The following is a 25000-nucleotide window of genomic DNA, read 5'->3' as shown; positions in this document are numbered from 1 at the left end:
GGTATTTTAAAGCAAAAATAGAAGAAGACTAACAGTTTCCAAATACCGCGAAAGAATCTGTGACGCGTTTGTGTTTATTGGGAAGAAACACCGGCTGTTGTTATGCCTGCTGTGACGTTAAAGGTCCCATGTCATGGCCATTTCCACTGATCATAATTCCATTGTTGAGGTCTACTAGAATAGATTTGTATTGTTCAATGTTCCAAAATCACTTTGGTTTCTCAAACAGCATCTCTGTATACTACGTGTATTCACTGAATTTCACTCTCTGCCTTTAACGGCTCGTTGTAGCTCCAGCCCCCACCCTCCCTGTGAGCACAGTGTCCTCTGATTGGTCGGGACGTTGTGAATCGCGCTGAGCTCCGTGGAGGTGTTCTTTCCTTGTTTAGCGAAACACAGCCAAACTCACCCTGAGCACACACAAAGTCACAGCCGAAGTAAAAACAATAAGTGTGGCTTGATATTGAGGAAGAGAAAGGTTGATGAACGCTGTGAGAATGGGTCTGCGGAGAGAATTGGTCTGCAGAGAGAATGGGTCTGCAGAGAGAATGGGTCTGCAGAGAGAATGGGTCTGCGGTGAGAATGGGTCTGCAGAGAGAATGGGTCTGCAGAGAGAACGGGTCTGCAGAGAGAACGGGTCTGCAGAGAGAACGGGTCTGCAGAGAGAACGGGTCTGCAGAGAGAACGGGTCTGCAGAGAGAATGGGTCTGCAGAGAGAATGGGTCTGCAGAGAGAACGGGTCTGCAGAGAGAACGGGTCTGCAGAGAGAATGGGTCTGCAGAGAGAATGGGTCTGCAGAGAGAATGGGTCTGCAGAGAGAATGGGTCTGCGGAGAGAATTGGTCTGCAGAGAGAATGGGTCTGCAGAGAGAATGGGTCTGCAGAGAGAATGGGTCTGCAGAGAGAACGGGTCTGCAGAGAGAACGGGTCTGCAGAGAGAATGGGTCTGCAGAGAGAATGGGTCTGCAGAGAGAATGGGTCTGCAGAGAGAATGGGTCTGCGGTGAGAATGGGTCTGCAGAGAGAATGGGTCTGCAGAGAGAACGGGTCTGCAGAGAGAATGGGTCTGCGGTGAGAATGGGTCTGCAGAGAGAATGGGTCTGCAGAGAGAACGGGTCTGCAGAGAGAACGGGTCTGCAGAGAGAATGGGTCTGCAGAGAGAATGGGTCTGCAGAGAGAATTTCACCGCAATCCCAACTGTCTGTTATCAGCCTGCAGCCAGGGAGGAGAGATCAGCAGAGCTGCCTGCACTGAGTGTGTGTGTGAGGAAGTCCGTGGATTGGTCAATATGGACCAATCAACGGGAGCTTAACGTAACGGCTCCGCGGATTGCACGGTACGCACTTACGTAATCTCTTACCCGGAAGAATCAAATGAACAGTGACGTATCTCCAACGAGGCGTTTTGGGGAGGTACTTTCTGTGTTAGAGTTTTACTCGCTACAGGGTGTACTTTGAGGGTTTGTGACTCTGCAGGGTAATAACTGGAAAAGCATGACATGGGACCTTTAAGGTAGGGTAGGTAATTCACTTCAGATACACTTGTTATTATATTCCATGGAATGCTCTTAACATCCCGATAGCAATGAATATCTGAAGTGCTTTGACAAAAAATACATAAATAAATATCATCTCTGGAAGCCGTGACGCTGTAAAAAGCACAACCAATCATCTGAGCCGGCCCGGCTAAAGTAACTGGATGGCCTACCTGCCTTTCAGCCTTCCATCTGTGCACAAACTTATCTCGTGCCCTCATTGGTCATGTGCGCGGTCGTGTGTGTTGGAGGAGGGGCTCTGTGAGGAAGTGGTAGATTGTTTCCGGTTATGTATTTTCAAATTCTAGCGCACTCGAGCTGGTTTCTCCATTCTTACCTACCCCACCTTTACGTTACAGGTTGTAGTTATGCCTTTACAAGCTTAAAAGTTGCATTTATCATCTGCATTAGTTTAATATTCTAAAAACCAAGACTTTGTTGATTTGAAATCAGATGAAAACAAACTGTCACGGACCCTGCCGTGTTATCTATGATTACTACACGCTTTTCATTCATAATTTCAGCGGGAGGGAGGGGGAGCGGCGCTGAGGAACAGCAGAGTGCGGGCTGACAGGAGTCTGTGTTGACCCTTATTGTGCGTCAGCAGAGACAGGCTACAAGTGTCTCAGGTTCAAGTTAGACTAATGTCTGGGTTAGCGTTCATGACTTCATGTTTATGTCACCTTAATGTTTAATCCCAATACACACACATGTCCCGTGCTTTCCAATAGTTTAAAATAGTTTTATTCCACTGTTTAATAACCTGTTCGATACAAACATGCCACTTGTAAACATTAAATAACATTTCTGTGAACTGATATTTGTTTAGTGAGCTTATTAGAGGATGTTCCCTGAAAGATTGTAAAATGTCAATGAAGATGTCAGACTTAGTTTATTAGTTAATAATTACTAACACATGGAATTTGTGTGTGTGTGTGTGTGTGTTCCAAGTGAATCTGTGGCCCCCTGGTGGCCAGTACATACATTACGTGGCCCCCACCACCATCCAAGTTGCCCATCCCTGCTCTAAATCAACCTCATTAAGGAAAGATTGTCAAGTTAGGTGAAGGTCAGAGGTCACTGAGGAACACAGGATGCTAGGTCTGTGCTCAACATGTATTTGACTGAGAGGAGAGACAAAAGGGAAGCTGGTATTCTAATGTAAAAATAGGAAGAGACAACCAGATCCCGAAGATACAGTATACAAATAAAAATGATTAAAACAATAAATATGAGTCTCAAAAGTATGGGAGAGGGTGCTGCTGGACGACATGAAGGTATTAGGGCTCAACGTGTCCTTTACTGACAATATAATCAAAAGTGTTTCTGGTATTTTAAAGCAGAAATAGAAGACAACCAGTTCCCAAAGACATCAAAATACACAGAATAAACTGAAACGTTGACTTTAATTAAATGCATTATGTCGAGAAAAATGTAAAATAACTGTTCTAGGTTTTAATTGACAACAATAACATCAAGTTGAACCTAAAATATATTCACACTTTTTATTTAACCTTCATATTATTGCTTTCAGCCGAGCCATAGTCGCCCGCCGTGATTTAAAAAAACATGGCATTAGCTTGAAATCGTTCAATGTGTAAGTTCCTGTTTGAATCTCATGTACCGTAATTTCCGGACTATAAGGCGCACCTGAATATAAGCCGCAGCAGCTAAATTGAATGATGTGTACATATAGAAGCCGCACTGGACTATAAGCCGCAGGTGTTTTAATGTTTCATTACCATATGTAAGGGTTCGTGCACAGAGGGGATTGTCGGGAAAGAGATGGCTGTTTGAGGAAGCTCCCATTTATTAACATTTCAACAAACAAGTTGCATATTTGCATAACGTATTCAAGTGTTAGCATTTAGTGCAATAGTAGCTACAGAACATGTGCTGTGTAAACTGTACTGTATCACATAGCGTTTCAGACACACAAACTTTTCAACTTTCAAACTTAAACGCTGCGCTCCCAGCGCACGTACCGGCAGTGATCTACAGCAGTGGTTTTCAACCAGTGGTACGGGGACAAACTGTCTCGCTCTCGTAATGTCTGTCTGTCTTGCTCTCGTTCTGTCTCTCGTACCACTCTCGGTTCCACTTTTACTTTTGCGCGCTACCTGTCTCACTCTTTTCCGGCCTCCAGCTTTTCCTGCTGGAGCCCGCCGCTTAAAGGTGGGGGGCGCGGACCGGCCATAGAGCCCATAGAGTTAAAGGTGGTGGACTGTAACCTGTAACATCCATAGATTTAGGAGGTCCCCTAGTGGCCGTTAGCTGTAACATCCATAGATTTAGGAGGTCCCCTAGTGGCCGTTAGCTGTAACAATCCATAGATTAGCCGGACCGTTATATAAGCCGCAGGGTTGAAAAATGGAAAAAAAGGCGCGGCTTATAGTCCGAAAATTACGGTACATCACTGAATCAGCATTCGGCTTAAATATCCTGAACGTTGCTGTTAATCGGGAGCAACATGTTCTTTACTATTCTCTCTTCACAGGTCCAAATCGCACCACTTTGGTTCCCAGAAATACACCCAGAAAGTGTGAACAGCCCTCCAGATTGCACATGTTTTCAAAGTGTTCAGTTCTTTGTGCACGCTGTTTTCAGAACATGTTTCACAAATTATCCACATGCAAAGTGGCAAAATTGGACATTTCCAAAAGTGGTGTTCCCAGTGTCCCCCAGTATCAATAGAGCGGAGCAGTGATGATGTATCTTTGAAGGCCAACCAGGAAGTAAACTGCTCAAGGGTTCCTAAGACAAAAAGCAACAGGATTTCTCCATAGGATTTTTTCGGCGATTTTTAAGATCTGTGGAAAACGAACCCGTTTGATAAATGCACGTTTTGTTCAGCTGGATAATCTCCAATAGTCTACCCTACTTTTATAATGTTCTAATAATAAATCTAATCTCCAGAAGCAAAATGCTAACGTTATGCTATAAAGGAACTACAGCCGAGTCCAGCAGCACGACTTCAACGTCACGCCAACTTCAGATCCATATTCAAACACACAGATTCTAAATGGAACGAGTTGAAGCGTTTGTTTGAACAGTCTGCAGGAGGCAGGGACTTGCTTTCAAGCAGAACAGAAACAAACTTAGAGGAGCGTTTACGTGTTCGGTGTAATGACGTACAACGACCTCCACAGCTTCTGTAGTCCTATTCAGCCACTTGGTAACAACCATCGTTTCTCAGACACGTCAACTCTTCAGAGATCACCAGTGGGGTCACTGCTGATGGATTTAATGTCGTAGAACAAAACGTGAGCCGTCTCTTCAATGTGTCTCAACCACAGACCTTATTTCAGATATTTTCAAAAATCCTACGGAGAGATCCCATTGGCTCTGAGACGAGGGAACAGGAAGTGGAGAAATGCTGACTCACTTCCTGGTTTTAGGACGTGTCACTGCACCACTCTATGATTGCTGGTGTTCCCTTCCTGCAGGAGAGAGTAAAGTGGGGGTTGTTCAGTGTGATGGCTGTTTGTCCTCCACCCCCCTGTCTGAGCTCTTTATGTCCTCACTGTGTAGCTCCAGAGAGACCTGAGCAGAGACGACAGCCCGGCGAAAAACCTCCGACAGGTCGGTCAAACCGGGGCAGAAACAAAGTCTAACTCACTGACTGACTCATTTTAAGGGCTCCTATCATGCAAAATGCACTTTTTGATGTCTTTTATACATGAATGTGTGTCCCCGTTGTGTCAGGAGACTCACAAAGTCAAAAAAAACCCTCTCTCTTTCCCTCCGTACCCTAATCTCTAAAAACGGGGGAACAACGGAGCTGATCCAGATTTGCGTCTGACATGACGCAATATCTGAAATGTGGGCGGGCTTTACACCCACGGCCCAATCAGAAGCGATGCTGTCAGAAACAATTTTGGACGTAATATGGTCTTTGTTTACATTAGCAAGCATCGCTAACACTCAGAGCTAACCTGTAACTTTTTTAAGCCACGGACCAAAAATCAGCACTTTAGTAACACAGCTGAGGGATATGAGGCATGGGTGATCAGTTTGGTATTTTGAGCAAAAAAACACTTCATAGACATGTTTTTTATATATTTGAATAGATCTCAGATATATCCAGAGCCTGTCTCTGATTGGCTGGAACACCAAACAGGTCATTGCAGCATTACCCATAATCCCCTCTGTTTCAGCCCTGTTTCCAAAGTGCTGATTTTCTGTCTGTTACTTTAGATGAAAATAAGGAGCCCCTCCCCACGCCCCTCTGAGAGAGATTTGGTTACAAAGAACTCAAAGGAGCTCTAGAGGAGATTCAGGTGATAAGGTGGGGGGGGGGGGTTTACCTTGGTTGCTTATTGGCTAATGGTTACACAAGACAAAACATCGTTATGACATCATAAAGTGGCCAAAATCTGATCAGGTAATTTTCAGACAGGTTTTTATAGAAATGAATCAAAAAGAGAGAGAATCTTTGTTCCTGAAACTTTCAGAGTCTCTTTCCACAGAGGAGACACATGTTGATGTAGAAGAGACATGGAGAAGAGGGGACACATGTTGATGTAGAAGAGACATGAAGAAGAGGGGACACATGTTGATGTAGAAGAGACATGAAGAGGGGGGGACACATGTTGATCTAGAAGAGACATGAAGAAGAGGGGACACATGTTGATGTAGAAGAGACATGAAGAAGAGGGGACACATGTTGATGTAGAAGAGACATGAAGAAGAGGGGACACATGTTGATGTAGAAGAGACATGGAGAAGAGGGGACACATGTTGATGTAGAAGAGACATGAGAAAAGTGGATTTTGCAGAATAGGTGACCTTTAAACAGCAGGTACGGTGTTCCTCTGCAGTCTTGTTTCCATCCTAACTCAGGTTTTTGTGTCTCTCAGGCCGGCACTCTGAGGTTCTGCGGCACCACCGAGTTCGCCAGCGGTCAGTGGGTCGGCGTGGAGCTGGACGAGCCGGAGGGGAAGAACGACGGCAGCGTGGGGGGCGTCAGATACTTCATCTGCCCTCCAAAACTAGGTACAACTGCTTCTTCATACAGGATGATAGGTTAACAAAGATATTAACAATGTTCTTTAACACTAGAACCGCCAACGGGTACATTTTACCCGCAGCTGTTTTTTTATCGTACGTAACTTTTTTTCCATAACATCTTAAAGTCTCCCAGTCCGTGACTTTTCCTGAAAGTGTGTTATGTAGCACCCTCTGTTGTTAAAAATGGTCAATAGGAAGTCAGATTGAAAAAATCGCCAAATAAATTGCCATTTATACCTATATCCGCCAGCGGGTAATATTTACCTCATAGAAAATACAGCGTAAACATGACGTGTTGCTATAGCAACGCCTTTTGTCTACTGCGGTTCCTTATAGATAGAGAGATAAATAGAGAGAGATAGATAGATATATTGATAGATAGAGAAAGAGAGAGATAGATATATAGTTATAGATAGTGTAACATCTTGGAGAATACAATTGCTAATCTCTATCCACTGCGCCTCCGCAACATGAATGCTGCTGCAAGACTGTTAACCAGGTCAAGCAGGATGACACACATTACACCAATTTAAAATCCTTCCATTGGCTCCCCACCCATTTTAGAATAGACTTTAAGGTTCTGGTTATTACATATAGAGCCCTGCGTGGAAATGCACCGGAGTATATATGTGACCTTCTCCATCCTTACATCGCCAGTGGGTGCCTTAGGTCTTCAGACCAGGAACTACTGGCTGTTCCACGGTCTCGTCTATAAACTAAAGGTGGCCGTGCCTTTCAGGTGGAGCACTGTGGAAATTCTCCCTACAGTCAGTCTCTGTAGAAGCTTTTAAAAAACGATTGAAGACCCACCTTTTCACATTGGCTTATGTTCCTACTTGAGATGTGTGTGATGTGTTCTGTTCTTATGTTTGTTCCTTTCAGGACTCTGTGTTTGGTTTTCATGTTGACCTTGCATTCCTGCCTCATGTTGTGATTGTATTCATGTTTCTGTGGTCTTCATTTGCACTTTGTGAATTTGTTTGTTTTTTTTGCGAATCTTTTCCGCTTGCAGGGATTTTTGCCCCGGTGTCGAAGATTTCCAAAGCCGTGGATCCGGCCCCGCCCTCGGTCGCCTCGACGCCCAGGAACCCCCGCATGGACCTGACCTCCCGTCTGACCGGGAAGATCAAGAAGGAGAAAGGGAAGAAGGACAAAGAGAGGCAGAAAGGTATTTAAGTTAGCTAAATGTGGCAGTTTGCAGAGGTGGGAAGTAGTAGAGTACAAATACTTCGTTACTGTACTTAAGTACCGTAATTTTCGGACTATAAGCCGCGCCTTTTTCCCCATTTTTCGACCCTGCGGCTTATATAACGGTGCGGCTAATCTATGGATGTTACAGCTAACGGCCACTAGGGGACCTCCTAAATCTATGGATTTTTACAGCTAACGGCCACTAGGGGACCTCCTAAATCTATGGATTGTTACAGCTAACGGCCACTAGGGGACCTCCTAAATCTATGGATTGTTACAGCTAACGGCCACTAGGGGACCTCCTAAATCTATGGATTTCACAGGTTACAGTCCACCACCTTTAACTCTATGGGCTCTATGGCCGGTCCGCGCCCCCCACCTTTAAGCGGCGGGCTCCAGCAGGAAAAGCTGGAGGCCGGAAAAGAGTGAGACAGGTAGCGCGCAAAAGTAAAAGTGGAAGCGAGAGTGGTACGAGAGACAGAACGAGAGCAAGACAGACAGACATTACGAGAGCGAGACAGTTTGTCCCCGTACCACTGGTTGAAAACCACTGCTGTAGATCACTGCCGGTACGTGCGCTGGGAGCGCACTGTTTAAGTTTGAAAGTTGAAAAGTGTGTGTGTCTGAAACGCTATGTGATACAGTACAGTTTACACAGCACATGTTCTGTAGCTACTATTGCACTAAATGCTAACACTTGAATACGTTATGCAAATATGCAACTTGTTTGTTGAAATGTTAATAAATGGGAGCTTCCTCAAACAGCCATCTCTTTCCCGACAATCCCCTCTGTGCACGAACCCTTACATATGGTAATGAAACATTAAAACACATGCGGCTTATAGTCCAGTGCGGCTTATATATGTACACATCATTCAATTTAGCTGCTGCGGCTTATATTCAGGTGCGCCTTAGAGTCCGGAAATTACGGTACATGTTTCTGGTATCAGTACTTTACTCCACTAATTATTTTTCTGACAACTTTTAACTTTGACTTCTAACATGTTGAACCCAAATAGCTGTACTTTCTACTTCTTACATGTTGAACTCAAATACCTGTACTTTCTACTTCTCTCATTTTCCAAACAGGCTGGTTCCTTTAGTCTGAATGTGTGTTTGGTGGTGTGATCATTATTATTTAGAGTCATTGCGTGCCTATTGATTTGAACACGATCCGTGTATCCATCATTTCCTGGTCTTCTCTAAAGAAGAGGGACCAATGGAAACGTTGTCATGTTGCCGTTGGTCACCATGGAAACATTCATTAGCTAACAATGACATTATTGTTCTATTAATATAAAGGGAGGTCAGGTACTCTTTAAAACAGCTGCTAGTTATGGGTACTTTTTACTGAAGTACATTTCAAAGCCTCTTTACTTTTACTTGAGTAAAGAAGTTTAGTCAGTACTTCTACTTTCACCAGAGTATTTTTAAACACGAGTATCTGTACTTCTACTTGAGGAAAGGATGTGTGTACTTTTGCCCTCTCTGGCAGTTTGTACTCACAGTATACTCACCAGTCTAATGTGAAAAGTGCTAATACTGGATGTGTAACTTGGAGCTGCTTCAGTAAATTCTTTTTAAGAGAAGAAGTACTTTATTGATCCCAATTTGGGAAATGTTTGCGTTGCAGCAGCTTAAAAAGACATGGCATCGCACAATACAAAATTAAAAGACTAGAAATAAACAATCCAAAATGTAAACATCTCTATAGAAATAAAATAGCATTAAAAAAAATTAAATATACATTTGAATATACGTTGAATTACAAATTGACAGTAACAAAATATAAAGCAGGATATTATATATGCATGAGTATGTGAGGAATGGAATATTAAATATTAGATTTAATTTGGTTGCAGGTAGAGAAGAAACTGGGCAACCGATTACCAACAAGGAAATACACAAATGGCTCATTTCCACTGCACTGGTTTGAGCGTGCCGTGCCCAACCCGGCCCGTTTTTTTTTTGCGTTTCCACTAAGGCTACTTTTTCACAGTTTTTCTGTCCCTCCAAAATCGTGCTTCTTTTCGGGCCAACAACCGGGCTGAGTATGCTAAACTAGAGAGAGAATCGTTGGCAAGGGGGCTACAACTACAACAAAATGAACTTTGACCTTTGATTTAATTGTAATACACGTTTCTAAATGATGCCGAAGTAACAACATACTGATACCGGTTAGTAAAAACCATCAATTAATGCTTTGACCAGTCTGCAGACTGACGGCAGGCGAAACACCTTTTAAAATGCGTGTTTTCTGAATGGAGCTTGGCTAAGCTAACGCAGTAAATGCTCCGACCGTCCACACTCACAACAACGGCCTACAGACATAAATAAACCTCCGACTGTATTCTCCATGACACAGACAGTATGTGGTTTGTACTTGTTTAACTTTTGTCTAGTTTCTGAACAGATATGAGGAGCTGTGAGCTCTGAGTGCTAAGAGCTAACGGCTGTGTTGTTTTTCTGGGGCTCTCATTGAAGATGACGTCATGGCTCCGCCTACACTGCGTTACTATAGTTACTGCCACAGCTACTACACTGTAATGGAAACGCAGCATAAAGTGAGCCAGGCCTAACAAGGCCTAACTATACCGTACTAAGCCGAGTCAGGCCCTGCAGTGGAAATGCACCAAAAGTTGCCTCTTCTTCTTCTTCTTCTTCTTCTTCTTCTTCTTCTTCTTCTTCTTCTTCTTCTTCTTCTTCTTCTTCTACTAATCCCCTGATTTCTGCCGTATTTTCCAGCCCAGAAGAAGAAGGCGTCGCTGGCCAGTCTGGACCCGGACGCTCTGAACGTGGAGGTGGGGGATCAGGTTCTTGTTGCCGGGCAGAAAAACGGCATCGTTCGTTACTACGGGAAAACAGACTTCGCTCCAGGTCTGAATCTGAGCTTTATCGCACACTGGGAGATAGAGACACTGTTTAAGATAACAACATGTTTGTGCATGTATATTCAAAAGAGTGAGTTTAAAATCCTCAATTATTGGACAAAAAGTCTCTTTCTTCAGTCCTGAGCAGCTTTCCCTCCCTCAGATCAGATCTCAGTTCCTCTCTGTCTCTCTGCAGGTTATTGGTTCGGTGTCGAGTTGGATCAGGCGACAGGAAAACACGACGGCTCGGTTTTTGGAGTCCGGTACTTCAGCTGCCTGCCGAAATACGGAGTGTTTGCTCCACCATCCCGCGTCCAGAGGTGAGACGCCACGAAATCCTAAAGTATAAGTTCACCCACTAGCTAGCACTTCAAAGACATCAGCAGGAGAGGACTCTTTAAAGTAGAGACACTACATACTGATATACACCTGAACATCAGCAGGAGAGGACTCTTTAAAGTAGAGACACTACATACTGATATACACCTGAACATCAGCAGGAGAGGACTCTTTAAAGTAGAAACACTACATACTGATATACATCTGAACATCAGCAGGAGAGGACTCTTTAAAGTAGAGACACTACATACTGATATACACCTGAACATCATCAGGAGAGGACTCTTTAAAGTAGAGACACTACATACTGATATACACCTGAACATCAGCAGGAGAGGACTCTTTAAAGTAGAGACACTACATACTGATATACCCCTGAACATCAGCAGGAGAGGACTCTTTAAAGTAGAGACACTACATACTGATATACACCTGAACATCATCAGGAGAGGACTCTTTAAAGTAGAGACACTACATACTGATATACACCTGAACATCAGCAGGAGAGGATTCTTTAAAGTAGAGACACTACATACTGATATACACCTGAACGTCAGCAGGAGAGGACTCTTTAAAGTAGAGACACTACATACTGATATACACCTGAATATCAGCAGGAGAGGACTCTTTAAAGTAGAGACACTACATACTGATATACACCTGAACATCAGCAGGAGAGGACTCTTTAAAGTAGAGACGCTACATACTGATATACACCTGAACATCAGCAGGAGAGGACTCTTTAAAGTAGAGACACTACATACTGATATACACCTGAACATCAGCAGGAGAGGACTCTTTAAAGTAGAGACACCACATACTGATATAGACCTGAACATCAACAGGAGAGGACTCTTTAAAGTAGAGACACTACATACTGATATAGACCTGAACATCAACAGGAGAGGACTCTTTAAAGTAGAGACACTACATACTGATATACACCTGAACATCAACAGGAGAGGACTCTTTAAAGTAGAGACACTATATACTGATATACACCTGAACATCAGCAGGAGAGGACTCTTTAAAGTAGAGAAACTACATTCTGATATATACCTGAACATCAACAGGAGAGGACTCTTTAAAGTAGAGACACTACATTCTGATATATACCTGAACATCAACAGGAGAGGACTCTTTAAAGTAGAGACACTACATACTGATATACACCTGAACATCAGCAGGAGAGAACTCTTTAAAGTAGAGACACTACATACTGAAATACACCTGAACATCAGCAGGAGAGGACTCTTTAAAGTAGAGACACTACATACTGAAATACACCTGAACATCAGCAGGAGAGGACTCTTTAAAGTAGATAAACTACATTCTGATATATACCTGAACATCAGCAGGAGAGGACTCTTTAAAGTAGAGACACTACATACTGATATACACCTGAACATCAGCAGGAGAGAACTCTTTAAAGTAGAGACACTACATACTGATATAGACCTGAACATCAACAGGAGAGGACTCTTTAAAGTAGAGACACTACATACTGATATACACCTGAACATCAACAGGAGAGGACTCTTTAAAGTAGAGACACTATATACTGATATACACCTGAACATCAGCAGGAGAGGACTCTTTAAAGTAGAGAAACTACATTCTGATATATACCTGAACATCAACAGGAGAGGACTCTTTAAAGTAGAGACACTACATTCTGATATATACCTGAACATCAACAGGAGAGGACTCTTTAAAGTAGAGACACTACATACTGATATACACCTGAACATCAGCAGGAGAGAACTCTTTAAAGTAGAGACACTACATACTGAAATACACCTGAACATCAGCAGGAGAGGACTCTTTAAAGTAGAGACACTACATACTGAAATACACCTGAACATCAGCAGGAGAGGACTCTTTAAAGTAGATAAACTACATTCTGATATATACCTGAACATCAGCAGGAGAGGACTCTTTAAAGTAGAGACACTACATACTGATATACACCTGAACATCAGCAGGAGAGAACTCTTTAAAGTAGAGACACTACATACTAAAATACACCTGAACATCAGCAGGAGAGGACTCTTTAAAGTAGAGAAACTACATTCTGATATATACCTGAACATCAGCAGGAGAGGACTCTTTAAAGTAGAGACACTACATACTGATATACACCTGAACATCAGCAGGAGAGAACTCTTTAAAGTAGAGACACTACATACTGATATACACCTGAACATCAGCAGGAGAGGACTCTTTAAAGTAGAGACACTACATACTGATATACACCTGAACATCAGCAGGAGAGGACTCTTTAAAGTAGAGACACTACACACTGATATACACCTGGACATCAGCAGTAGAGGACTCTTTAAAGTAGAGACACTACATACTGATATACACCTGAACATCAGCAGGAGAGGACTCTTTAAAGTAGAGACACTACATACTGATATACACCTGAACATCAACAGGAGAGGACTCTTTAAAGTAGAGACACTACATACTGATATACACCTGAACATCAACAGGAGAGGACTCTTTAAAGTAGAGACACTACACAGTGATATACACCTGAACATCAGCAGGAGAGGACTCTTTAAAGTAGAGACACTACATACTGATATACACCTGAACATCAGCAGGAGAGGACTCTTTAAAGTAGAGACACTACATACTGATATACACCTGAACATCAGCAGGAGAGGACTCTTTAAAGTAGAGACACTACATACTGATATACACCTGAACATCAGCAGGAGAGGACTCTTTAAAGTAGAGACACTACATACTGATATACACCTGAACATCAGCAGGAGAGGACTCTTTAAAGTAGAGACACTACATACTGATATACACCTGAACATCAGCAGGAGAGGACTCTTTAAAGTAGAGACACTACATACTGATATACACCTGAACATCAGCAGGAGAGGACTCTTTAAAGTAGAGACACCACATACTGATATACACCTGAACATCAGCAGGAGAGGACTCTTTAAAGTAGAGACACTACATACTGATATACACCTGAACATCAGCAGGAGAGAACTCTTTTTAACGCTTTTATATCAAATTCACTCCATGATCCAAATTCTTTAGTAAATTGATTGTCTCTTTTGTTGCTCTTTCAGAATCGGAGGTCCCAAAGAAGGCTCACAGAATGAAAAGTCCACGGTGAAGAAAGTCCACCAAGTCACCAGTAAGTGTTTTTTCATTTTCTTAAAGTTAAGTCACCTACAGCTACTTTTCTGACCACATTAATACGAGTTTAACATTTCCTCCATCAGTTATAATAACATTTAGCTGACGTTGTTTTTAAAGTGTGCTACATAGATGAAATGGATTATTATTATTATTATTATTCATTTGTTTGTTTGTTTGTTTGTTTCCTGCAGTGTCACAGCCGAAGCGTAACTTCAACACGATGCGAAATCCTAAAGATCTGACCTCCGAGAACTCCATATCCAGGTACAATGGTCTGTTTGGTGTTTCAGCCAATCAGAGACAGGCTCTGGATATTTCTGAGACCTGTGAGATAGTGATGAACAACAGTATAATAGGAGACCTTTAAATGTGCTATATAAATAAAGATTGATTTATTTTCTTCTTCTTCCTCTCGTTATCTCCCTCCTCTTCCTCTTCCTCTTCAGGTTGCTGTTCTGCTGTTGGTTTCCGTGGATGCTTCGCACTGAGATGCAGTCCTAACAACTTCCTCCGATCGATCTCTCCATCTTCTTTTTGCTCTCCTCACTGTCAATCGTCCTCGTAGTGAAACCCTCTTTTCTCTCAGCCCTCTAATTTAGCCGTTCTATAGCAAATCTATAGTGCCTTGTATCTGATCAAAACGTCCTTTGTTCCCCTCAAAGAAACTGAGCGAAAGCAACCCTAACATATTCTCTTTACACACCTTTTCATCCAGCCTCACGTCATCGTTGTGTCTTTATTTAAACATCAGTTTGTGCTGCTGCTCCATTTGGGTCTCTCGCTTAAAATTAGAAACCAATGCAGATGTGTAACGTCTCAGTTTACAAATATATGCATTAAAGGTGGGGTAGGTAATTCACTTCAGAAACTATTTTTTTTATATTCAATTGAATGCTCTTAACATCCCGATAACAATTAATACATTAAATGCTTTGACAAAAAATACATAAAAAAATCTGTGGAAGCCGTGGCGCTGTAAAAAAGCTCGACCAATCATCTGCTTCGGCCCGGTTAAAGTAACTGGATGGCCTACCTGCCTGTCAGCATTCCATCTGTGCACAAACTCATCTCGTGCCCTCATTGGTCATGTGCGCGTTCGTGTGTTTGGAGGAGGGGCTCTGTGAGGAAGGGGCAGATTTCTTTCGGCTGCGTACTTTCCGATTCTCCATTCTTACCTACCTTACCTTTGATGTTATATTTGCCAAACCAAAAGCCTGAGGAAGCTCGTTAGACACACGTTCAATTAGCCAATGAAATGGCTGTTTTCAGTGATTTCTGCCTTCGCTGCTGCTTCCTGGTCTGAGACTTAGAACTCAATCCTAAAAAAGTAATAAGTGCGTGTGAAGTGACTCTCCTCACCTGCATGCTTTAATCTCAGATGTCAAACTGAAAACAGGGTTAATCAATTGCTGAATTTATCGTAGTGTTACAGTCAGTTATTTTTGATTTGTATATCTTTTTTCCTTCATTCGTTGTTCTTGGTCTCTGTAAACACGCTGCTCTGTAATTATCGTGGATGCAGACATGTTGTTCTCAGCAAGTCAAATTTGATGTATCGTTCACGGCAAATTGGAAAACATCGTACTGTTTCCAGAAAGCATTTAGCTAATTCAGTTGAAGTACTGTTGGCCTGTAATTAGAAATCAGTGTGTTGCGCAATAGAAATGAGTCAATAGTTAGCGTTGAAATCTTAAGACGAGCTGCAATCATATTTTGTCGTTAACCAAAAGCTAACAAACCCAAACTTTCTTTGACGGAAATGTAAAATCCAAAGTGTTTTTCGCCTCGCTACATGTGATGTTTATGTTTTATGCCATCACTCTCGCGTGTACAAAATAAGCTTCTTTAAAAACACCTGTATGAAGTTTAGTATTTGTTTAGTGTCCTTTCATCTCCATCCATGTCGGGGTTTCATTTCTAGAAATCTGAACCGTCGTTAAACTCTCTTCACGACATTTGAAAAAGTTCCCTCTCTGCTTCTATCCCTCTTTTCTCCTCCCTCTTTCCTCATTTATAAAAAAAAAGACTTTGCTTCCTTTTGTGAACGTGAGCATTTGTGCAAAAAGTGAGAACACAAGTTAATCTCAGTGTGTTTGCTTCATGTTAAAATCTCTCTCGAAGTATGTGCATAACTGAAAACAGCAATATGTAAACAGTGTCTCTGTGGAAATGTGTTGATGTTAATCTCTACACTCTGTAAGCACACAAATACACGGAGATAATAAATAAAAAACACGCTCACATGCTCTGATTGCCAGGACTGCAAATAACAAATGTTTTCACGCTGTTAAAAAATAACCGAAAGATTGTTTTTTTGCACATTCAGACTTTTTTGTTGGTATTTTTCACTGTTTCTTGAAATAAAATACAGTTAACTTTAACACAAAACTAATAAAGCTAAAAGTGGACATCCAAAGGTAAATCTAAACCTGTTGCATGTACAGGCAATATCCTGCGTTCACATTCTTCAATATATTTCTGCATTCTTCTAAAGTTCTTTGGGAAAATTAAATTGAATGATAACCAAAAAAATATCAATATTTTCCACATTTGAATTCAGATTTATTCTCCACTGTTTTCCATTTTCCTGAAACCGTCCTTAAAGTGTTTGAAAGATCGTTAAAGTCAATCTATACGCAGACGACTCGACGCTTTACCGTCCCAAATTCATCTCCTTTCCCCAATCCGAACAAAAGAGCCCGAGGAACTGAATAATAATAACACCACGTTTTAGTGTTTTTATAATCTCACGGTAAGGGAGGTGTTTTGCTGAAGCTGCAGGTGATCATTATAGACGTCAGTGGACACAGTGATGGTCTTTGTACAGTTAACGTACCGTAAAGTCAATTTGTCTCCGTGCAGAACGTAGTGTTCTTGCTGCTGTGGAAACGGCCACTAAGTGTCACTATCAAGACACACAACATGTCACACACCTTTCCTCATTAGAACATAAAGGGATGTCACAAAAAACAATACTTAGTGGATGCAAAGAGGCCTTTTATGGTGGCGTTAAACGTTCTGGTTATTTGTCATTATTACAGACAAGGTTGAAAATTGGCCTGTCTCTTGATTTTAGGATAAGGCATATCCAATTGCATTTAATACTGAATATATACAACTAGCTTTTTGACATACCTTCATTTCATCGAAAGTTTTTCGCTGATAATGCTACAATGTGAATGACAAATCTGCTCTCTGCTGGTAACATTAGCTGTTAGCTGCTAAATGTTTTAGCTGTTAGGTGTTAGCTGTAAGCTGTTAACAGTAAGCTGTAAGGTGTTAGCTGTAAGCTGTTAACAGTAAGCAGTTAGCTGTTAGCTGTTAGCTGTTAGCTGTTAGCTGTTGGCTGTTAGCTGTTGGCTGTTGGCTGTTGGCTGTTGGCTGTAAGCTGTTAACAGTAAGCTGTAAGGTGTTAGCTGTAAGCTGTTAACAGTAAGCTGTAAGGTGTTAGCTGTTAGCTGTAAGCAGTTAGCTGTTAGCTGTTAGCTTTTAGCTGTTAGCTGTTGGCTGTTAGCAGTTAGCTGTTGGCTGTTGGCTGTTAGCTGTTAGCTGTAGGCTGTTGGCTGTTGGCTGTTAGCAGTTAGCTGTTAGCTGTTGGCTGTTAGCAGTTAGCTGTTAGCTGTTAGCTGTAAGCTGTAAGCTGTTAACAGTACAACCCAGTCTCGCGGCATTTCGTGTTATAGTCACGAAATGAATGTATTGATTCGTGTTCACCAACACGATTTCGCAATTTTTTTTGTGTCACACGGAAAGATTTTAAAAGCAATGTAAATAATAACAAATTAGAAGGAAAATCGGATTAAAAAAAATACAGATTTCAGAATTCTGAGGCTCTGAGCCATCGGCAAAAAAACTCTGACATTATACTATTTAAAATAAAAGGGATAGGGTTAGGCTTAGGGTAAGATATTGAGTAAGAACATGTTTTTATGAACCCCACAGCTTCTGGTATTGCAAGACCCGACCGGACAAAAAGACGTGGTGCAGGCACGAAACACACTACCAATAGAAATACATTGCTTTTAATCGTGTTGGTGAACACGAATCAATAGATTAAATTAATTTCGTGACTATAACACAAAATGCCGTGAGACTGGGTTGAACAGTTAGCCGTAATCAGTTAGCTTTTAGCTGTTAGCTTTTAGCTATTAGCTGTTAGCTATTAGCTGTTAGCTGTTAGCTGTTAGCATCTGGTGAACAGAGGTCCCATAGCATTACTTTATGATGAGTTCTTGAATATTGGGTGAATATAAATCATAACTTTATTATGATATGTTCCAATGTCAACTTGTAACATTTAATTTGGGAATTATACTTTTACATTTACATTTGAACGTTTTTTCCCGGTTTTCTCAGCAATTTACAAAGATTTAAAGGAAATTATGACTTTTCTTTTTTTACCGTGGTATCGAGGATCGTGAAATCTGCTGGTATTGGAGTCGACTGCTAAATTGATAGTATTGTGACATCCCTTATTACATATTGTCTATTTCATTTTCTACATTTAAAGGACTTAGCTGGTTCCACTGAGCTCTTTAACTACAAATACAGTACCTATAAATCTTGCTTCTATCAAATGAAAGTCACGTTTCTATTTGTCTCACCTCCATCTGGTGGCATATACGTGAAACAAGGTATTTGTAATTTTAGTGAACATCCAGAAATGCCGGTTTTGTCCTCTTAATTCCTCTATAATCGATCGGTGTATGTGTCTGAGAATAAAACATTACAGTCTCATAGAAAGTAACTCAGCCCTGGTTCTTTTAACATCAATAAGAGTATAGCATATATTTTGATAACTTCACTAAGTGTACTTTTTGGTTCTCTGGTTTTGTAGTGTGTGTGTTTTACTTTGTGCTCAGTCCATGTGTGTGAATAACTCCTGTTTTTAAAGTGTGTGAGGCTGACGGACGTTAGGGGGAAACAGGAGAGAAGGAGCATCGGACAGAATCCTAATCTAACAGAAACTCACTGCATGAAACTCTCTCTCAGTATTCTCTCTCTTGTGTTTTTCAATATGTGTATCTTCTTCTCATCAGCATGGAAAATGCTTGATAATAATGACAACTATGAATATAATAAAGAATTTGGTGTTGTTTTTCTACCCCTCGTGTTCTTTGCTTTTACTCACAGAACACTCGTTTATTTTGATCAGTTATATTAAGACTTATAGTGGATTTTTTTATTCCAGAGGGGGAAAGTAACTAAGTACATTTACTAAAGTACTGTTCTTAATTGCAATTTTGAGGTACTTTACTTGAGTATTTCCATGTTCTGCTACTGTGTACTTCTACTCCACTACATGTATTTAATACCTTTAGTTACTTCACAGATCTGGATGAATGATGTGAAATATAATCAAGTGTTAAATCAGACTTTAGTTCCACCTGGAGTAAATCCACCAGCTAGCCTGCAGAATACAAAGTCATTCAGACTAGCTGCACCTTTACCAGCTTTGAGAACACTTTAATGATCAATCATTATAAAACATATCATATCTATTATTCTGAAATGGACCAATCTGCACAATCACTACTTTTACTGTCTCTACTTTCACTATATTTTGATGAGAATACTTTTCTACTTTCACTTGAGGAACATTTTGAATGAAGTACTTTTACTGTAACAGAGTATTCCTACAATCTGGTACTTCTACTTTTACTCAAGTACAAGATCTGAGTACTTCTACTTTTACTCAAGTACAAGATCTGAGTACTTCTACTTTTACTCAAGTACAAGATCTGAGTACTTCTACTTTTACTCAAGAACAAGATCTGAGTACTTCTACTTTTACTCAAGTACAAGATCTGAGTACTTCTACTTTTACTCAAGTACAAGATCTGAGTACTTCTACTTTTACTCAATTACAAGATCTGAGTACTTCTTCTTTTACTCAAGAACAAGATCTGAGTACTTCTACTTTTACTCAAGTACAAGATCTGAGTACTTCTACTTTTACTCAAGTACAAGATCTGAGTACTTCTACTTTTACTCAAGTACAAGATCTGAGTACTTCTACTTTTACTCAAGAACAAGATCTGAGTACTTCTACTTTTACTCAAGAACAAGATCTGAGTACTTCTACTTTTACTAAAGTACAAGATCTAAGTACTTCTACTTTTAGTCAAGAACAAGATTTGAATACTTCTACTTTTACTAAATACAAGATCTGAGTACTTCTACTTTACTCAAGTACAAGATCTGAGTACTTCTACTTTTACTAAATACAAGATCTGAGTACTTCTACTTTAACTAAATATAAGATCTGAGTACTTCTACTTTTACTAAATACAAGATCTGAGTACTTCTACTTTACTCAAGTACAAGATCTGAGTACTTCTACTTTTACTAAATACAAGATCTGAGTACTTCTACTTTTACTAAATATAAGATCTGAGTACTTCTACTTTTACTAAATACAAGATCTGAGTACTTCTACTTTTAGTCAAGTACAAGATCTGAGTACTTCTACTTTTACTCAAGTACAATATCTTCTTCCACCTCTGCATGTTACTGTATTTCATTCTGCATGAGTACTTTCACTTTTGGTCATTAATCAACAAAGTGTTTATACTTCTGTACTTTCCCTGAAGATATTACCATTTTGGTCTAATTTAAACACAATGTTCTTAACCATCTATTTAGATATTTATGCAATTTATCTGAACAGACTCTCAAATTCACAGCTGAACAATAAATGTTGAATCACTATTTTGATAATCCATTAAATGTTGATGTGATTTTTTTTGTAACGAAGTCAGAAATGACAGTTTTCAGCCTCAAAATGATGGATTAGCTTGGAATCTGAGAAAGCCATTTTAAACACCACTCAGCTTTTAATCTAGAAAATAATCAGCAGATTAATTGATGATAACAATTAGTTAGTTGCAGCCCTTAATCTCTGCTTCCATTGGGTAATGAACTGTTGCTTAAACATAATTTATACATATAAAATAAAAATAAACACAAAACGAGACGAAATTCATTTCAACTGTTTATTTTTCCAGTAAAAACCTACACATTCAAACACAGGTTCCAATAAATTACATAATAAAAATACAAAATAATTTAAAGTCACTCCAAAGAGAGTAAACTGCATCTTAACCCACACGTCTCTTTAATCCAGTCTCAGGTGTTTTTGGTGATTTCCCCAGCTGCACCTGAATGCATCATCACAGTTCATAACCTCTGCAGTCAGATGACCTTTGACCTCAGGAGGAGTTTGATCTCTGACCTCAGGAGGAAGGTGTGTGACTACCCGATTTGCACGCCTGCTCGATTTGCACGGCGTAATCGCGAGTTGGTCCGCTATATTGAACAGTTACGTACGGCAAGCCAAACAGGACATTTTACGCCCGTACTGATGTAATAGCAGAGTTTTGTTCTTGAATCAACATTTTTTATGAAAAGTAATTTCCCTTTTCCAGGAATCTCAACAGAAAAAGTTTGGACAGACGAATACATTTAAATGAAAACAATTGTAAGTATTAGATATGAATTATGAATGCCATAAATGATTGCATACATTTACAGTTTCTTATCTTTCCATATGATAGCTGTCAAACAAGTAAAATCCATAAAAAAAATAACTCAAATCTCTCGTTCAGAATGTTGTTGTTCATGTATGCTGTGTGTGTGTGAGGACCCCAGGAAGAATAGCCAATGTCCATGCTAGTGCTAATGGGGATCTGAATAAAGACAAAGATTAATGTGGTGGGTTTTTTTTCTTCTTTTTCAAATGTCCCACTTGGATTGCTGTACGTAGCCGTCCAATATGGAGGAACAACTCGCGCTTGTGCAGTGAAAATTGGGCAGACATGCACATCGGGAACAAGGTGTGCAGGGTTCAGAGGAAGGAGGTGAAGAACGTGTTCTCCTTCCCTGGGGACGGGGATTCGACCTTTGACCCGCTGTGCTGCCGTCTCCTCCTTCGAGCTCTGCGGTTCTTAAACCACACCTGAAAAACACAAGAGAGGAAGAATTCACTGCATGTTCACTTAACACCTTTCAAAAATAAAACATCTCGACTTGTCACACAATGTAAGGATATTTTGAGTCTATTGATTCTTATTGAAAAGCTAAGAATTAAGAAAATCAGATTGTCTAAGCAGGAAAGTTGTTTTTTTTCACTAAAATGACATGAAATTGTCAAATAATTTGGAGAAATGAATTATAAAATGAGCGAAACTTAACCTGCCTAACCACACTGTAAAAATCGTGTAAATGACACAAATCAATGTTGTTGTTCTTTTGCAATTTATCGAACCATTAGATCAAGATCTGACTACTTAGAAATGTAGAAATTATGTTTTCATGTCAAAATGTCTTTAAATGTAATTTTTGTTTGAAAGCTTAAAAATGCTGTTGTATAGGCTTTATATTTTATAATATAAAGTACAAATTAAAACATATACTAATAAACACAATACGTATTAAAGTTATGAAATGAGAAAAGCTGTAAACTGGCTATCAAAACAACTTTTATTTTTAAATTGGATGATCGATAGTCTGCTACAGACCGTGTGCACAAATGCCCCATGGAGAGGTTTTACGCACATGGGTAGTATGTGTTAATCAGCATTTGTTATAGCAACGTTAAATATTAAATTCCAGATAAAAGGAAAAACCTAATTTGTCAAATTAAAATAAAAACCTCTCGGTAATTCGGTTTTACGCATTCTGTCTCTTCGTCTGAAATGATGATGATGTCACACTCACCCTGACAGTCTCCTCGCTCAGCCCGGTCCTCCTCGCGACCTCAGCTCGCATGTCCACCGCCGGATAGTTGGTGTGCTCGTGCAGCGCCTCGAGCCTTTTGGTCTGACTGTTGGTGAACACCGTCCTTAACCGGGTCTTCTGACGCGACTGAGACTGCGCGGACACCCCATTCTGATGGTAACCATGGTATCCGTGGTAGCCTGGTAGGAACTGCTGAGCATCTACTAAAAACAAAAATAGATCAAATGGTTAATACATATGTTTGATTGTAGTGAAATGTTCTCAACTTCTCTTATCTCTTTATTTCATAGTTTCATAATTTCCCCCGAGTATTTTTTAATCAGATGTTCAGTACACAATATTTAATACAGTTAACCCTTTAAATTACTGATATGTCAAAGACTATCGACTATATTTATTCAGAGGCAATTGTTTTGTAAAGAATCCATAAAAATAACGTGTTTTTGTCCCATAGAAAACAAGAGAACGTCTCTATCTAGTTGAAAAAAAGTCGAAAGTAGACATTTGATAAAGGGCTTTAAAGTTTAAAGCATTGTGGATTTAATGGGTTCAAATGCGGACATTTCGGAGGCTAAACACTTTATTGTAAACTTGTTTTATGAGCTGTGGTTATGGTTTCGCTTTCCGAAATGCTTGCATTCGCGTTTCAATAAAAAAAAACTTGAATCAACGGTGAAGAAAAACGGCTGCGTTAACACTTCAATATAAAAGTTAAATACACGAGCAATCATGTTATCATTATCAGTCAATTTGATCATTTCCCCCGAGATAAAAGTATTTTGGATTCAGATGTAATCATCACTACCACATATGTAATACATTTAACCCTTTACATTACTGATATGTCGATGTTATGTCGTAATGACAGTAGGCTACACTTAAATACTTATGGATGTAATGGATTTTAAATGCGGACATCTTGGAGTATATACACTTTATTATGAACTTTTTTAGGAGCTGTGGTTGTGCGAGAAACAACAGCGAGGAAAACTGTTGCGCATGTGTCATTATTTCACTTTATACCACTTATACAAGTTAAACAAACGAGCAATCATTTTAACATTATCATTACAAGACGCGCTCTTACCTGCGGGGTCCTGGCTGCTGAAGTGAAAATGAACCGTGGAGTTTGGATAAAAGCTGCTGAAATCTGCGGGATGATACGCGGCTCCATGCGGGTCAAACGCGTTTCCAAAGTGGACTCCTCGGTACTGAATGCAGCCTGGAGCCACGTATTGGACCGGGAATGATACCGGTGGTGATCTGATATTCCCAGAGGATTCCTGCCCCGTCATCCCCTGGAGGAATGGATCCGGGGAAAAGTCTCTCATTGTCGGCTTGAGTCCCAGCTGAGGGGAGAGGATGCGCTCGATGCTGAAATCTGACACTCTGTTTCCGGACATGCTTCACCTGGAAAACCCGCCGATATCTGAGCTCTGCAGAGTTCCTGTGTCCATTTAAACAGAAACAGTGCCATCACACACCTGAGAGATGCTAATGGAGTCTGGAGTCCGTGTTTGATGGAGGAGATCAGAGGAGATCTGGGCTTTGATTTGACCTCTCTGACTTTAATGATGGACCATCAGTCTTTGTTCACCCGTAATGTGTTAATGTAAGATGATTTGTTCATTTTAACATAACCTCCTTATATCTTTGCCTGAAACCCATCTTTTACTTTCATTTCTGATCTACAAACAAAATGTATTGTACTTATTCTGTGTTTTTTCATATTTTGGTTAATTCCTGACCACAATTGATCAGTTAAGTCTCTATTGATATATTCTGTATCATAGTTTGAAAGACCTGAGATCTGCTTTCATGACGGACCGTCTGTGTTCACCCTTAATGTGTACTTAATGTGAGATGATTTGTTCATTTCAACTTAACTTCCTTAAGTAACTTTGCCTGAAACCCATCTTTTACTTTTATTTCTGATCTACAAACTACATTTCTTGTACTTATTCTGTGTTTTTTTAAATCATATTTTGGTTTATTCCTGACCACAATTGATCAGTGAAGTCTCTATTGTTATATTCTGTATCATAGTTTGAAAGACCTGAGATCTGCTTTCATAATAATGAGAGTCTTCAGTGTTTGATGGAGATCTGAGCTTTGATTTGACCTCTTTGACTTTATTTAATGATG

The 25000-nt window shown here is 40.3% G+C and overlaps 2 protein-coding genes across 3 annotated transcripts in view; one reads left to right on the top strand and one right to left on the bottom strand.

Annotated features, from left to right (window-relative positions):
• The window catches only part of clip3 (CAP-GLY domain containing linker protein 3), a 29619-nt gene extending 13075 nt beyond the window's left edge, over positions 1-16544 (top strand). Inside the window, exons 8-15 of one of the 2 annotated variants that reach the window (XM_079679653.1) lie at positions 5064-5114; positions 6392-6527; positions 7555-7710; positions 10479-10610; positions 10800-10923; positions 14044-14111; positions 14308-14380; positions 14563-16544. In XM_079679653.1, the coding sequence (XP_079535779.1) occupies positions 5064-5114; positions 6392-6527; positions 7555-7710; positions 10479-10610; positions 10800-10923; positions 14044-14111; positions 14308-14380; positions 14563-14617 (795 nt within the window). In that variant the 3' untranslated portion in view covers positions 14618-16544. The remainder of the gene's footprint in view (positions 1-5063; positions 5115-6391; positions 6528-7554; positions 7711-10478; positions 10611-10799; positions 10924-14043; positions 14112-14307; positions 14381-14562) is intronic. The other variant, XM_079679654.1, reaches the window with a different exon arrangement.
• A 5261-nt stretch (positions 16545-21805) lies between these two features.
• Positions 21806-24208, bottom strand: LOC307036806 (homeobox protein goosecoid-like). The gene is made up of 3 exons (XM_079677418.1): positions 23943-24208; positions 22835-23058; positions 21806-22073 (listed from the first exon to the last, which is right to left on the bottom strand). The coding sequence occupies exons 1-3, from the start codon at positions 24184-24186 to the stop codon at positions 21963-21965; spliced, it is 579 nt and encodes a 192-aa protein (XP_079533544.1). The 5' UTR covers positions 24187-24208; the 3' UTR covers positions 21806-21962.
• Between the last annotated feature and the right edge of the window lie 792 nt (positions 24209-25000).

The sequence above is a fragment of the Notothenia rossii genome (genome assembly GCF_949606895.1).
Source record: "Notothenia rossii genome assembly, chromosome: 4".
Classification (NCBI taxonomy): Eukaryota; Metazoa; Chordata; class Actinopteri; order Perciformes; family Nototheniidae; genus Notothenia; species Notothenia rossii.
The sequence above is the reverse complement of the archived record's forward strand: the minus strand, read 5'-3'. Positions and strand labels throughout refer to the sequence as shown.

Bases quoted from the DNA above. Each gene is read 5' to 3' on its own strand.
- LOC307036806 (XM_079677418.1), bottom strand. From the start codon at position 24,186: ATGAGAGACTTTTCCCCGGATCCATTCCTCCAGGGGATGACGGGGCAG. The intron at 23,059-23,942 runs GTAAGAGCGCGT...TTTTGTTTTTAG, and splicing joins CAGCAGCCAGGACCCCGCAG to TAGATGCTCAGCAGTTCCTA. The intron at 22,074-22,834 runs GTGAGTGTGACA...TGTGTTTTTCAG, and splicing joins TGAGCGAGGAGACTGTCAGG to GTGTGGTTTAAGAACCGCAG.